This window comes from Musa acuminata, chromosome BXJ3-7 (assembly GCF_036884655.1).
Source record: "Musa acuminata AAA Group cultivar baxijiao chromosome BXJ3-7, Cavendish_Baxijiao_AAA, whole genome shotgun sequence".
NCBI classification, from domain to species: Eukaryota; Viridiplantae; Streptophyta; class Magnoliopsida; order Zingiberales; family Musaceae; genus Musa; species Musa acuminata.
The window spans coordinates 3435200-3445856 of NC_088355.1; the positions used below are offsets into that span (position 1 = coordinate 3435200).

Consider the following 10657-nt stretch of genomic DNA (forward strand, 5'->3'; position numbering starts at 1 on the left):
AGTGGTTGTTTCGGAGCTTTCTATATGCGGGAGCCGAGGACGGTCTTCTTAGATGCTTTGGATCGCCATTCCACATCAAACACGTGTTGGTTGATAGCGTGGAATAAAATAGGACGATGCCTTGGCCCGGAATTCCCAACCTTCAACGCCAAGATAAAAAGACTCGATCGAGCAGGGCATCAATTGATTCTTATTGTTCTTAGTGATTGACAGATGTGCAAGATGGTGTGTGACAACAACCCACCCAATAATGCAACTCGACCACAGACCTAATCGACTAAACTAGCCATGGAACTAAACACTCCTCCCCTCCTCCCCTCTGTCTTCTCCATCGTGGTCCTCACCCGAGATGTGAAAAGCCATGGTGGTCCTTTCGGAGGGGACTCCACAGTGTGGTATTTTATGTAAACTACTTGTGGTCTCTTCTCTTCTTCCTGTAAAAGTAATTGCTCCAACAAATGTTTCCACTCCAAATCCCAATCATCATCCATGTGCTGGGTTCGCCCCACCGGGTCCTGCTCCCATTGATTGCAATGCACAGCCTCGGCGCACACCACCCTACTCTGAGGTGATTGGAAGTACATGCTTGATCTTTTGGACCTACTTGTATTTCTTATCTCCCTCGACTGCCTTTTCCGATGAACGAAGAAGATACCGAGCTTTCCTCAACCGTGTTTGGGTTAAGGTTACCACAAGTGTCTGCGAACGAGTCCCGACCATGGAGGTGAAAAGGTAAAGACAGTGCTGTTGCTGCTGCAGCGTATACTTCCTTTGGCTTCTGGTTGACGACGAGCAGCTTTGGAAGTAAAGAATTTGTGTCGGTCGTACTATTTCCTGAGGGACAACAACAAGAGTATGGACGTTGGTAACGTGGTGATGAGGTGCAATCAATAATGTGGAAATGCATGACATTGTGATGGTGTGGTGTGGTGTGGGGTGGGAAGAGAAGAACAATTACACTTGGATGCACTTATTACAATGATCTACTTCACGCTCGCTTTCCCTCTCCGTCGTCGTTGTATGCTGGTGCTGAGAGCAGCACTATTCTCTCTCTCTCTCTCTCTCTCTCTCGGGAAACGTCGGAATCTGAATGACGCTTTTCATTATAGTAGTAATCTATGCAGTACTGTTTGCTTCTTCTTCTTCGTCTTCTTCGTCTGGTTTAGTAATTTACAAGCTGGGGAAGGTCAGGAGGCGAAGGGGGCGCGGCGGGGGATCCCCTTCCGCCTCCTCGAGTTGGGAGCGGGAGGAGGAGGCGCCGGGCCTCGGGCTTCGTGCCTCGTTCCCTCGCGCGATCCCCCGCTCGACCTTCCCCTTCGTCCGGACTTGCTCTCCTCCGCCGCCGTCGACGATGAATCCCTTATGCCCCCGCCGCCGTCGCTCGGCTCCACGTCGCCGGGGTTCAGGACGAAGGTCGCGTCGCTGTTCCGCTTTACCCCCGCCAACTAAATTTGCGTTTTGCACGGTCAGGTGTTCGATCGAGTGGGACGCTTACATCGCACGCACGAATCACGGCGCGATGGAACGAGGGGGAGGAGGGGAAGGAATGGGAACTAACCTTGCAGCCGAGGGAGCAGAAGCGGAAGGGATCGAGGAGCGAGCGGGAGCAGATCTCGCAGGTGTAAGGGGTTGAGGTGGATGAGGAAGCAGCGGAGGCGCCGCCTCCGCGTCCGCCCCCGCGCGGCTGCGGCCTCTCGTTGAGGAAGAGCACGGGCGCGCTGTTAATGACGTAGGTCTGGACGCCGCTGATGTCGAGCATCTTCTGGATCTCCGCCACCCGCACCACGTCGTGGTACGACGACCGCCGTATCTGCCGCCGCCGCCAGTAACAAAAAACCCCCCTTGTCACCACCGCCACCACCATAGGAACAACAAAGAAAGAGCAAGAGCAAATTGTGCAGATAGAAGAACGAGGTGGGAGGGGAATGCGGTTGACCTGGATGACGCGGTGGCCGGCGTGGCTGTCGGAGCGGCAGTAGAAGCAGAAAGAAGACGAGGCGGGGCCGCAATCGATGCAGAACATGTTGCACTCGCTGCGGGGAGCGTCCCGGTGGAGGGGGCAAGCAGTAAAGAAGTGGGCGGAGAGGAGGGGCTCCAGCCACGGCGGCACCAGCGATGCCGCCACCCGCCTCATCATCATTGCCGCCCCGTCGGCCCGATCCGGCAGGGCCCGATCAATGCCGGCACTGCGACGAGGGCGGCGGCTCGTGGCGGTGATCGGGCGAGCAAGGAACGGCGACGGGTATACAGGGAGAGGAAAGGGGAAGGAAGACGCTTTTGAACTCGGCGACGCAAGAACAAACAACGAACGACAACGGAGTGAGAGGAGGAGACAACATAATAAAAGAGTGATGCCATGGATCAACGGTCAAGATCGAGCCAAGGGCGGACGAAGAGGACCGAAACCCGTTGGATCGACAGGAGTTGGGTTTGACTTGCCCGTCTGGTGCTGTCCTTGCGTCGCTTCATAGGCGGCTCCCGTAAGGAAGGTGTGGCAGCTCCACGGCACATCTGCTGTTTGATCTCAATCATCGAACAGCACACCCACGTATTCCTTCCCCGACACGATGCGTAGGAGCCGGCGAGACCCACGGACGTCATCGATCCAGAAGTTTCTATTGGACTCCCCCGGGCGACGCGCGGTCAAGGGGAGGCAGCGACAGCGGGCGGCGGCGCACGCTCGGCAGGGCCCCGCGCGGAGGGCGTGGGCCACACGTGGCGTGACCTGTGGGCACGGATCGCGTGGAACGACGGGTTCCGGATACGGGTGGCCGTGTGTGCGCGCGCACGCTCCGCCGTCAAATCCCATAAAACCACGTACGCAAAAAAAAAAAACAAAAAAAACCTACTTCTATGTAAATAAATACGCCAAAAAAGGTAAAAATCTTGGAACAATTCAACAATGCTGCTGCGACTTACCGAGTCGGACGGTAGGTGGCGAGGGACGTGGCATCGCGAACGCCATTGGTTTGGGGGGGGGGATTAAATTTGGCTATCGGCAACAATAAATGAGTTGGATTTGGGGGATTAATGTGGGTGCAGCTGGACCTGGGTGGCCCTGCGTGGCTGTATCTGATGCCCCTGCGCCATCTAATTTATATTCTAAGCGTCGGCGTTAGCATGTGCTTATGGAATGTGATGACGTAGTTGCCACTTTAGCTTTCGACATACAGAGAGAGAAGATAAGGCAGAGCCCAGCGCGCACCCCTGCGGTCACGAATCAAGACGCAGGTGGTGGACGGAAACCGACGGTTGAGAGGGCTCGATGGCTTCGTCAAAAGTCGTGAAATCAAGGGAATAAGAAAAAGCGGGGGATGCTGTTCTCTGATGATCATGGCGGTTCACGAATTTTGAAACCCCCGGCCATGCAACGTGGGAGAGGCGGGTTTCACACGTTGAAGTAGCCCTCGATGAGCAGTCGATGCATGAGATCACTGCATACGTCGAGGGTGATGGTGTCAAACTGTCCTCCCTTTTGGGGCCTTTGATCGAACACCTCTGCTGCACCAACAGCAGTGATGGTGAGACAGCAGCGAGCGAGCGAGCGAGCTTACTATTTCTACTGTACCTGTCCTAACATTACTATAAAGAATGAGAACTGAAGAAGATAAAAAAGAACTGATACAACTCACAGGGGGACACCGGCGGACATGTGCCGGAGGAATACTCATCATTTAAGTACTCTGTGGTTGAGTACCGAAAATGGCTAATCCAGTAGCCCATATGCAGCAGATGCAAAGATACAAGTCCAACGCAAGCACATCCCATATGATAATGGTTGAAATGATCCATTGATACTCAAAAATAGGTCATCGATCGAATGAAATAGAACTAAGAATCCATTGGAGAATTTATGAGCTTTCTTCCACACACCGCTGACAGTGGAATGAGAGACAGGATGCAGTAACGAGATATCCTCGTTCCTTACTGGTCCAGTCACGGAGAGCTCGATCGGATTACAACCCGAGCTCCAGAAGTAGGCCTGCAAGAAAGAGAATTTGGATGGGGGGAAGAAATGGCTAGGAAATTTAGCTTCACACAGAGTGGGCAGAGTATCTCAACTTTCATCAAGCTCGATCACCTTCTCCTTCCTCTCTTCTCTGAAAGATTCGAAACCAGTGAAGGATCCTTTTGTCGACGAAGTATCGGTGATCCATTTGCTTCCATCTTTGGACGAGCAGAGTGGTGATGACTTGGCGATGTCGAACCCCCATGAGAGCATCCTCGTACCTGAAGCAGGGGACCTCACCGTCTCGATTTTGGACTGCTTGCAAGACGCGATTCTAATCGCCCGAGGGAGACATTTGAACTGCAACGAATCCGTTCCTTCTTCTTCATCCTTCCTTGAATCAGGCATCTTGCAGCTCCTACATTATTCAGATCATTCGTTGAAACTTTGCAGCAGAAATGAAGCGTGAAGATTTCAAACAGCTTACTCTGCTTCCATTTCTTCCTGGTTCGACTCTCTGATGGTTTCAGCGAGGTTTATCTGCTCTTCCGGCCTCAGTCCGACCACTCTCTGGCTTTCCGAGAAGCAGTCGATTTCTCCCAGCATCATCGAACCCGGAAACGTCGGCGAGGGAGACTTCATGGTGGTGGTGAACCTTGGGTTATAGGTTGGAACGATTCCGAAGTTGTAATGGTCCTTCACGGAGATCGAACCGCATGTGATCAGCTGCACGAGCATGTCGGCTGCCTTCAGCTTCGCCCTGGACGGGATGAAAACTTCGTCCTCGACGATCCGCAAGTCCTTCCTCTGGCTTGGTTCATCTCGTATCAGCGACTCCAGCGTGCTCGTCCTCCCGCAAGAACAAGCAGCAGCAGCATTAGATGACGCCTCGACATTCTCAGGCCCCTCCGTCGGACATGGACTCATTCCGTTCTGTGTCTCTCTGGATTCCTTACCCAACGAGACACCGGCAATTCCACACGCTTTTCTCCCTCCTTGCTCGTCGGTTTGAGTGGAGGCATCCTGCACTACGGCGGGCCTGCGGACGTGGTGCTCGGCAGGGCTCGGGGAGCCCATTGCCGACGATGGGGTGGTTCTACAGCCAGTCTCCGGGGAGAAATCGCCGGAGGAGCTCGACCGATTGGTGGTGGGCGATAGCTCATCCGGTCGGGTAGTAGCAGGGGGATGTGGTGAAGCCGGCGACCGCAATCCGGGAGAGGTTTTCGCCTCCTTAACCACAACCGCCACGGAGGAAGAAGAAGAAGCAGCTTCTTCGTGGTCTTTACAGGAATTCACAGGGGATTCTCGTTGATTCTGGATCTGCAACCTCGGATTGCTCATTTCATTGTGGCGCCGAACTAAACCATGGAATGCCGCATCTGGCTTCAATGATGTAGTAGAAGATCTCGCAAGGAAATCGAGGGATGGGGAAAGCAAATGTGGTCTCACCTGGAGGAGACTGATCCAGGAGCTCGGAGCCCTTGAGCACGTACTCGTTGCCATGGGCGGGGAGGACGAGATCGTCCTCCCCGAGGTCGTGCCAAACGAACCCGTTCTTGTACCCCCTGCACCATTACTTCTTCCTCCATCAATCTGCACAACAGGAAGAATCGACTGCGAGTCTTTCTTTTACCTCTTACAAGACCACGAATACATGGCGGCCATCCGCTTTCCTCTCAGCGCATTGAGCCTCTCGATCACGTCTGCATCAATATCCCAAAACCAACAAGAACGAAAGCCAACGAATAAGAAGCATCGTACACACGCAAACCAATTCATCCACTCTACGGCATGCATCGACTTCAGCGGACCTTTGAGGTAGAGCCCTCGAGGGGAGGAGAGCAGCACCTCGATGAAGTGAGGGTGCTCCAGATGGCGATTCTTGCAGAGGTAGTACACCACCGGGACCTTCCTCCCTTGCTGCGGTACTGGCGGCGGCGGCGGCTCAGTCCTAGGTCTGGTTCTCTCTGGGCTGCTCTGCGATCCATACCTTCTCATCCTCCCCTCCGTCTGCTTCATGCTTCCCACGAAGCAGCAGAGAGGAAGGCCGAGTTCTTGCGAAGGGAAGGGATGTCACCCCTCCAATTTAGCAGCACTGGCCGAGTGGTTGGGTGTGTCAGAGAATTCTATGCATCTAAAGAGTAGACTGGCCTCATAATTTCAGAAAGGACGACCGATTGGACGTACTCGCCATGAAACCACTGCATGAAGGTGTCAACTGAGGCTTCCCTTTGCGAGTGTGGGGAGAGAAGCGGTGAGAGACCGCTCCGACTGCAGAAAAGAGCGACAAGATGCGGCCGATGAGGCCAGAAGGCGGAAAGCGACCACAGCGACAGCATCTGTAGCATTGCGACTGATAGATTCTGGATAATCTTCCCACCCCATGTGCTTTTGTCTCTCGCTCTCTCTCTCTCTCTCTCTCACAGCTCCATAATGCATATCTCGATGCTTCTCTTGCTGGTTGAGCTTCTTCCATGGCCTGCCTTGAACTGCCTCTTTGGCCTGCCTTTGGATCATTCATCGACATGCATGGGCTGTTCTTTTGCTCCTTATTTGTCTGCACAAACAGATCCAAGATTTGACTTAGCAGGTGGCAACAGCTGTTGATTGAATGATTTGGATGCAGATCAAAATAGTGGTCCTTTATATAATGAGTGGAAAATTGGAGAGATAGAAACCGGTGCAGAATAATTGAGTCAGCAAGAACACGTAGGATGATGGGACTTCTCATTTCTTTGTCCTTCCTTCGCTCTCTGGTCGTGCTTGTCTTTCGTGTTCATGTATCATTGCGCGGATGCATGTCCTTTTGTAGGTTGACATGACATATATAAAATATGTCACTGTGCGCATTAACTAAGGTAATTGGGGTCAGAAAGATCACTTGAAGCTCTTGAAATATAAGTTGGAAATCCTTGGATTATCCTTTTGTGGATCTCTTTGTCTTCCTACTGTACACCATCATCTTACTTAATTTTCTCTTATAAGATTGCTCTTGAGTTATTAGGTCATGTCATTATGTTTAGCTTCCTTCTTTCATTTGCATAGATGAAGAGAGTTCAAGCTTCACCATGATGGAGGATGAATGGATCAGGTGGAGCAGCCATGGCAACAATTTGTCTTAAGAGAGTAGGCTGGGCCTTGTCTCAGCAGAGGACAGGGACGGGCTGCAAGAGACACCCTTGAGTTCATTGGATTCTTAATTGCTCAATGTTTTTTTTTTTTTTTGCAAAGATTAATCGATGAAGACGAGAATAAAAAAATATATATATTAGATATTTTGAATCATCAATACTTATAAGTGAGTACTATCATTAGACTAATATTTAAGGTATGATTGCTCAAAATGTTATTAAACCTACCATCTTATCTATTCTTATCATATTAAAGAGAAGCATGATAAATAGAGATCGTTGTCAACTCTATCTTATTCAGAGAGAAGTTATTTTTATCATTCCAACTCTTACCATTATTAAAGTATTTTAATTTAGATAATCATGACATATGAAATAAATTTATTATGTTAAGATTCATTTTAGCCCCTCTGATTAGATCGCTTAAATCCTTATGGTTTACTCGTGTCTAAAATAACTCTTATATTTTTTAAAATATAATATATAAACCCTTCTCGTCAAGTTTGAGTTAATAAATGTTAACGTCTGCTTACGTGACTTGTTGACTCATAAAAAACTATTAATATAATGACACGTATAATTTAAATTTTAAAAAAAATAAGATCTATTTTAGCCCATGTTATTTGGACATAGATCACTTAAGCCCTTATGATTTATTCGTGTTTAAAATAACATATATATTTTTTAAAAAATATAGTATATAAGTATTTTCTATTAAATCTGAGTTAACAGATGTTAGAGTCGGCTTGCAATACTATATTGACTCACAATAAATCATTAATATAATACTAAATATAATTTAAATTTAAAAAATGGATAAATAATGAAGCAGAAGTCCATTAGTTTGATCCATTAGAGGCGTATAGAAGTAATTGATCCATTAATTTTAGTTAATCACATGACTCAAAATGCTTAATAAGGTATTCATATATATTATATTATCATAGTTAATGACCTATTAATAGAATCGAAGATTGATAACCAACCTAGTGGTGATTATGTCAGACAAACAACCCCTCCTTCCTTCCTTCCTTCCTTCCTTTTCACAAGGTTAATTTTGATGGTGCAACGAGGATGAGATGATGCCAAAAATTCACTTTGTTTTGGAGATCCATTTTTGTGGACCCCATCTTCTTATTTCTCTTTCTAAGCACAAGTCACATATCATGGGATTTTTTTTATATTTTGATCTCACGAATACACATGAATTACGATTGAAATGCCAAACTATTGCCTCGTGCTATCATCATCTTTCTCAGGCTGCAGTGATTCTGACAACTCCCACACGACACGAAAACACTGAGAGCCACAGCCACCGGAATACACACCTCGATCTCTCTTGTCTTCTCATGTTTGGGACCGGTCATGCTTAGAGACTAAACCCATATCAAGAGACTGTTATCGTTAACACGAGGATTTATCGGCGTGGAGTGTTCCCGTCTTGTCGGGGCTCAAATCACGACACGAGTCGCTACCGGAGGCCGTGCCACCGTGTCGGCCTTGACTTTTGCCGACGTCGGACTCGATTCGTGTGCCACGTCGCCCGCCACGTGTTGCACGTTTGCGACCGGATGCGGGTCGCTGACCAATAGATCGACGAGCGCGAATCACGAGGGTGTCGTCGAATCGGTAGGTGGTAGCGTCCATCAAGGCGCAAATAATGCACCCATACACGCCGCTCGTGTTTCTCATGGCGCCATACCCTAATAATAATAATAATATCCATATTTATCTAATAATTTCTTATATATATATATATATATATATATATATATATATATATATATATATATATATATATATATATATACATATAAAAGAAATTATGCAGGAATTGGGAGATGGGTTTGTCGACCAAAGGAGAAACACACGTGCATGAACTTATTGAGGGAATCGACTCTCGTGAAGAATCACTTTTCATATAAAAGAAATAATGGTCCGATAGTGTGTTTAATTATGTGCTGAAGAATAAAGTATGTTCATTATTTCAATCCATGTACTTGGCGAATTTGATTTGAGATCTAGAGCACCTACTTGATAATATTTAATCGAATGACATTTAATATTCCATGGAGCCAACACTAGAAAATGATTTATTGTTTATTTAATTTCTTGGTGATATATAATTATTCAATTAATGGAAAAAATCATATGTAGGTTGAACATTAGAGATAATTACTGAATTGATCGTAATCGACCTCTTGATGGTCTTTGTTAAGCATAACCCGTTAATTATTTCGATGTGATTTAACTCGTATGTGTATGTAAGTGTGTAGTTATATAATATAAAATAATGTAAAGAAGATGAGATCGGCATATTATCATAATTTTGCATCAATCATTATATCCCATTATTGATGATGTAAAATAAAGAAAACAAAGTAGGGACAACCTCTTGATAAAATTGAAAAGGAATTTGCATTCATCTAACTTAGTAATTAATCTCCCACCAAATAAATAGGGACATATATAAAATGACAAATGGGCAATAAAAATGTCTTCTTGTTTGTGAGTATAAAAGAGATATGATTGAATAGTATGAATAGTATAAAAGAGACGCCATAGAAGGTTGAATCTTTTATCTCACCTACACTTGAATAATATGATATGATTCAATGTGATAAAGCATAATATATGAATAGTGAAGAAAAAAAAATATAAGTAGATAATTAATAAAAAATAATTAAAATTAATAAAGATATATTCATGTGTTAAAGAATCAGGCGTACTATCATTTAGAGAGTCGAAGAAATAACTTTCATAATAATTTTTATTTATAATACTCAAGAAAAAAAATATTTAATTAGTATCGTTGGATATTAGTCGAACATGAACACATTGACGTTACAATTAATACAATCATGCATTGTATTAATTTGATAGATTTATTTTGTTATGAGGTAAGATCTCTTTGGGTACACCTAAGTTGAAGGATGAGCTTCTAATGGTCAAAAAGGTCAACCAAGTCAGTGGGTTTTGTCAGAAAGAAAATAAAAGAAACAGAGTAAAATTATCTGCGAAACCAAACAAATAAACAAATCAGAGATCATAACAAATAATAATAATAAAAAATAAAAAGACTGTATGATTCCCACGTGACTCTGAAGAAACATGTGACTCTGCTCGATCCTCATTTCCTTATCCTTTGCCAACCCTTACCTTATCCCATCAATCTCAATAACCAAAATGAATGAGACGCGACACGAACTGATGGCTCTGATAAGCTTTCATTTAATTTAATTTAAACCTTATCATATTAATTATCGACGACCAAAATCCATTATAAAAAAATTAAAAAAGCGCTCGTATTATTATTAATCGAAAAGCGATTTTTACGTCCCGCCCGATATCGCCAACTTGTAGTCTTTCCTCGGGGGAGGTGGGACCCACTCTAAGCCCCTCTGATACAGCAACGCGGGTAAGCGTGCGGGTGGCGTCCGAAAGCGTAACGGTACCATCGGCTGTCATACGTCTCGTGGGCCCCAGACTGGGGTCCAGTGACATCTGTCTAACCGGGGACGGGTATCGCACGTGGGTTGATCTTCCTCTTACCCTCCTCTTCTTCTTTTAAGTTAAC

General features: G+C 46.2%; 2 protein-coding genes across 6 annotated transcripts; both read right to left on the minus strand.

Annotated features, from left to right (window-relative positions):
* Positions 1–160: 160 nt before the first annotated feature.
* LOC135642983 (protein RGF1 INDUCIBLE TRANSCRIPTION FACTOR 1-like) lies at positions 161–2591 on the minus strand. Of its 3 annotated transcripts, XR_010498108.1 has the most exons (4): positions 1937–2586; positions 1559–1810; positions 959–1445; positions 162–834 (listed from the first exon to the last, which is right to left on the minus strand). XR_010498108.1 is itself a non-coding variant. In XM_065159467.1 (3 exons), exons 1-3 carry the CDS (start codon positions 2138–2140, stop codon positions 601–603), a joined length of 690 nt encoding a protein of 229 aa, XP_065015539.1. In that variant the 5' UTR covers positions 2141–2591; the 3' UTR covers positions 161–600. The 3 variants fall into 3 exon arrangements, 2 of the variants coding, with proteins under 2 accessions (XP_065015539.1, XP_065015537.1); XM_065159467.1 differs by lacking the exon at positions 959–1445 and having other exon boundaries at positions 161–834; positions 1937–2591; XM_065159465.1 differs by lacking the exon at positions 162–834 and having other exon boundaries at positions 895–1445.
* A 1176-nt stretch (positions 2592–3767) lies between these two features.
* Positions 3768–6554, minus strand: LOC135585532 (protein SOSEKI 3-like). 3 transcript variants are annotated; one of them, XM_065158627.1, is made up of 6 exons: positions 5761–6551; positions 5583–5652; positions 5399–5514; positions 4437–5328; positions 4063–4367; positions 3768–3982 (listed from the first exon to the last, which is right to left on the minus strand). In XM_065158627.1, exons 1-6 carry the CDS (start codon positions 5966–5968, stop codon positions 3957–3959), a joined length of 1617 nt encoding a protein of 538 aa, XP_065014699.1. In that variant the 5' UTR covers positions 5969–6551; the 3' UTR covers positions 3768–3956. The 3 variants fall into 3 exon arrangements, with proteins under 3 accessions (XP_065014699.1, XP_065014697.1, XP_065014698.1); XM_065158625.1 differs by having other exon boundaries at positions 5583–6554; XM_065158626.1 differs by having other exon boundaries at positions 4437–5307; positions 5583–6553.
* Between the last annotated feature and the right edge of the window lie 4103 nt (positions 6555–10657).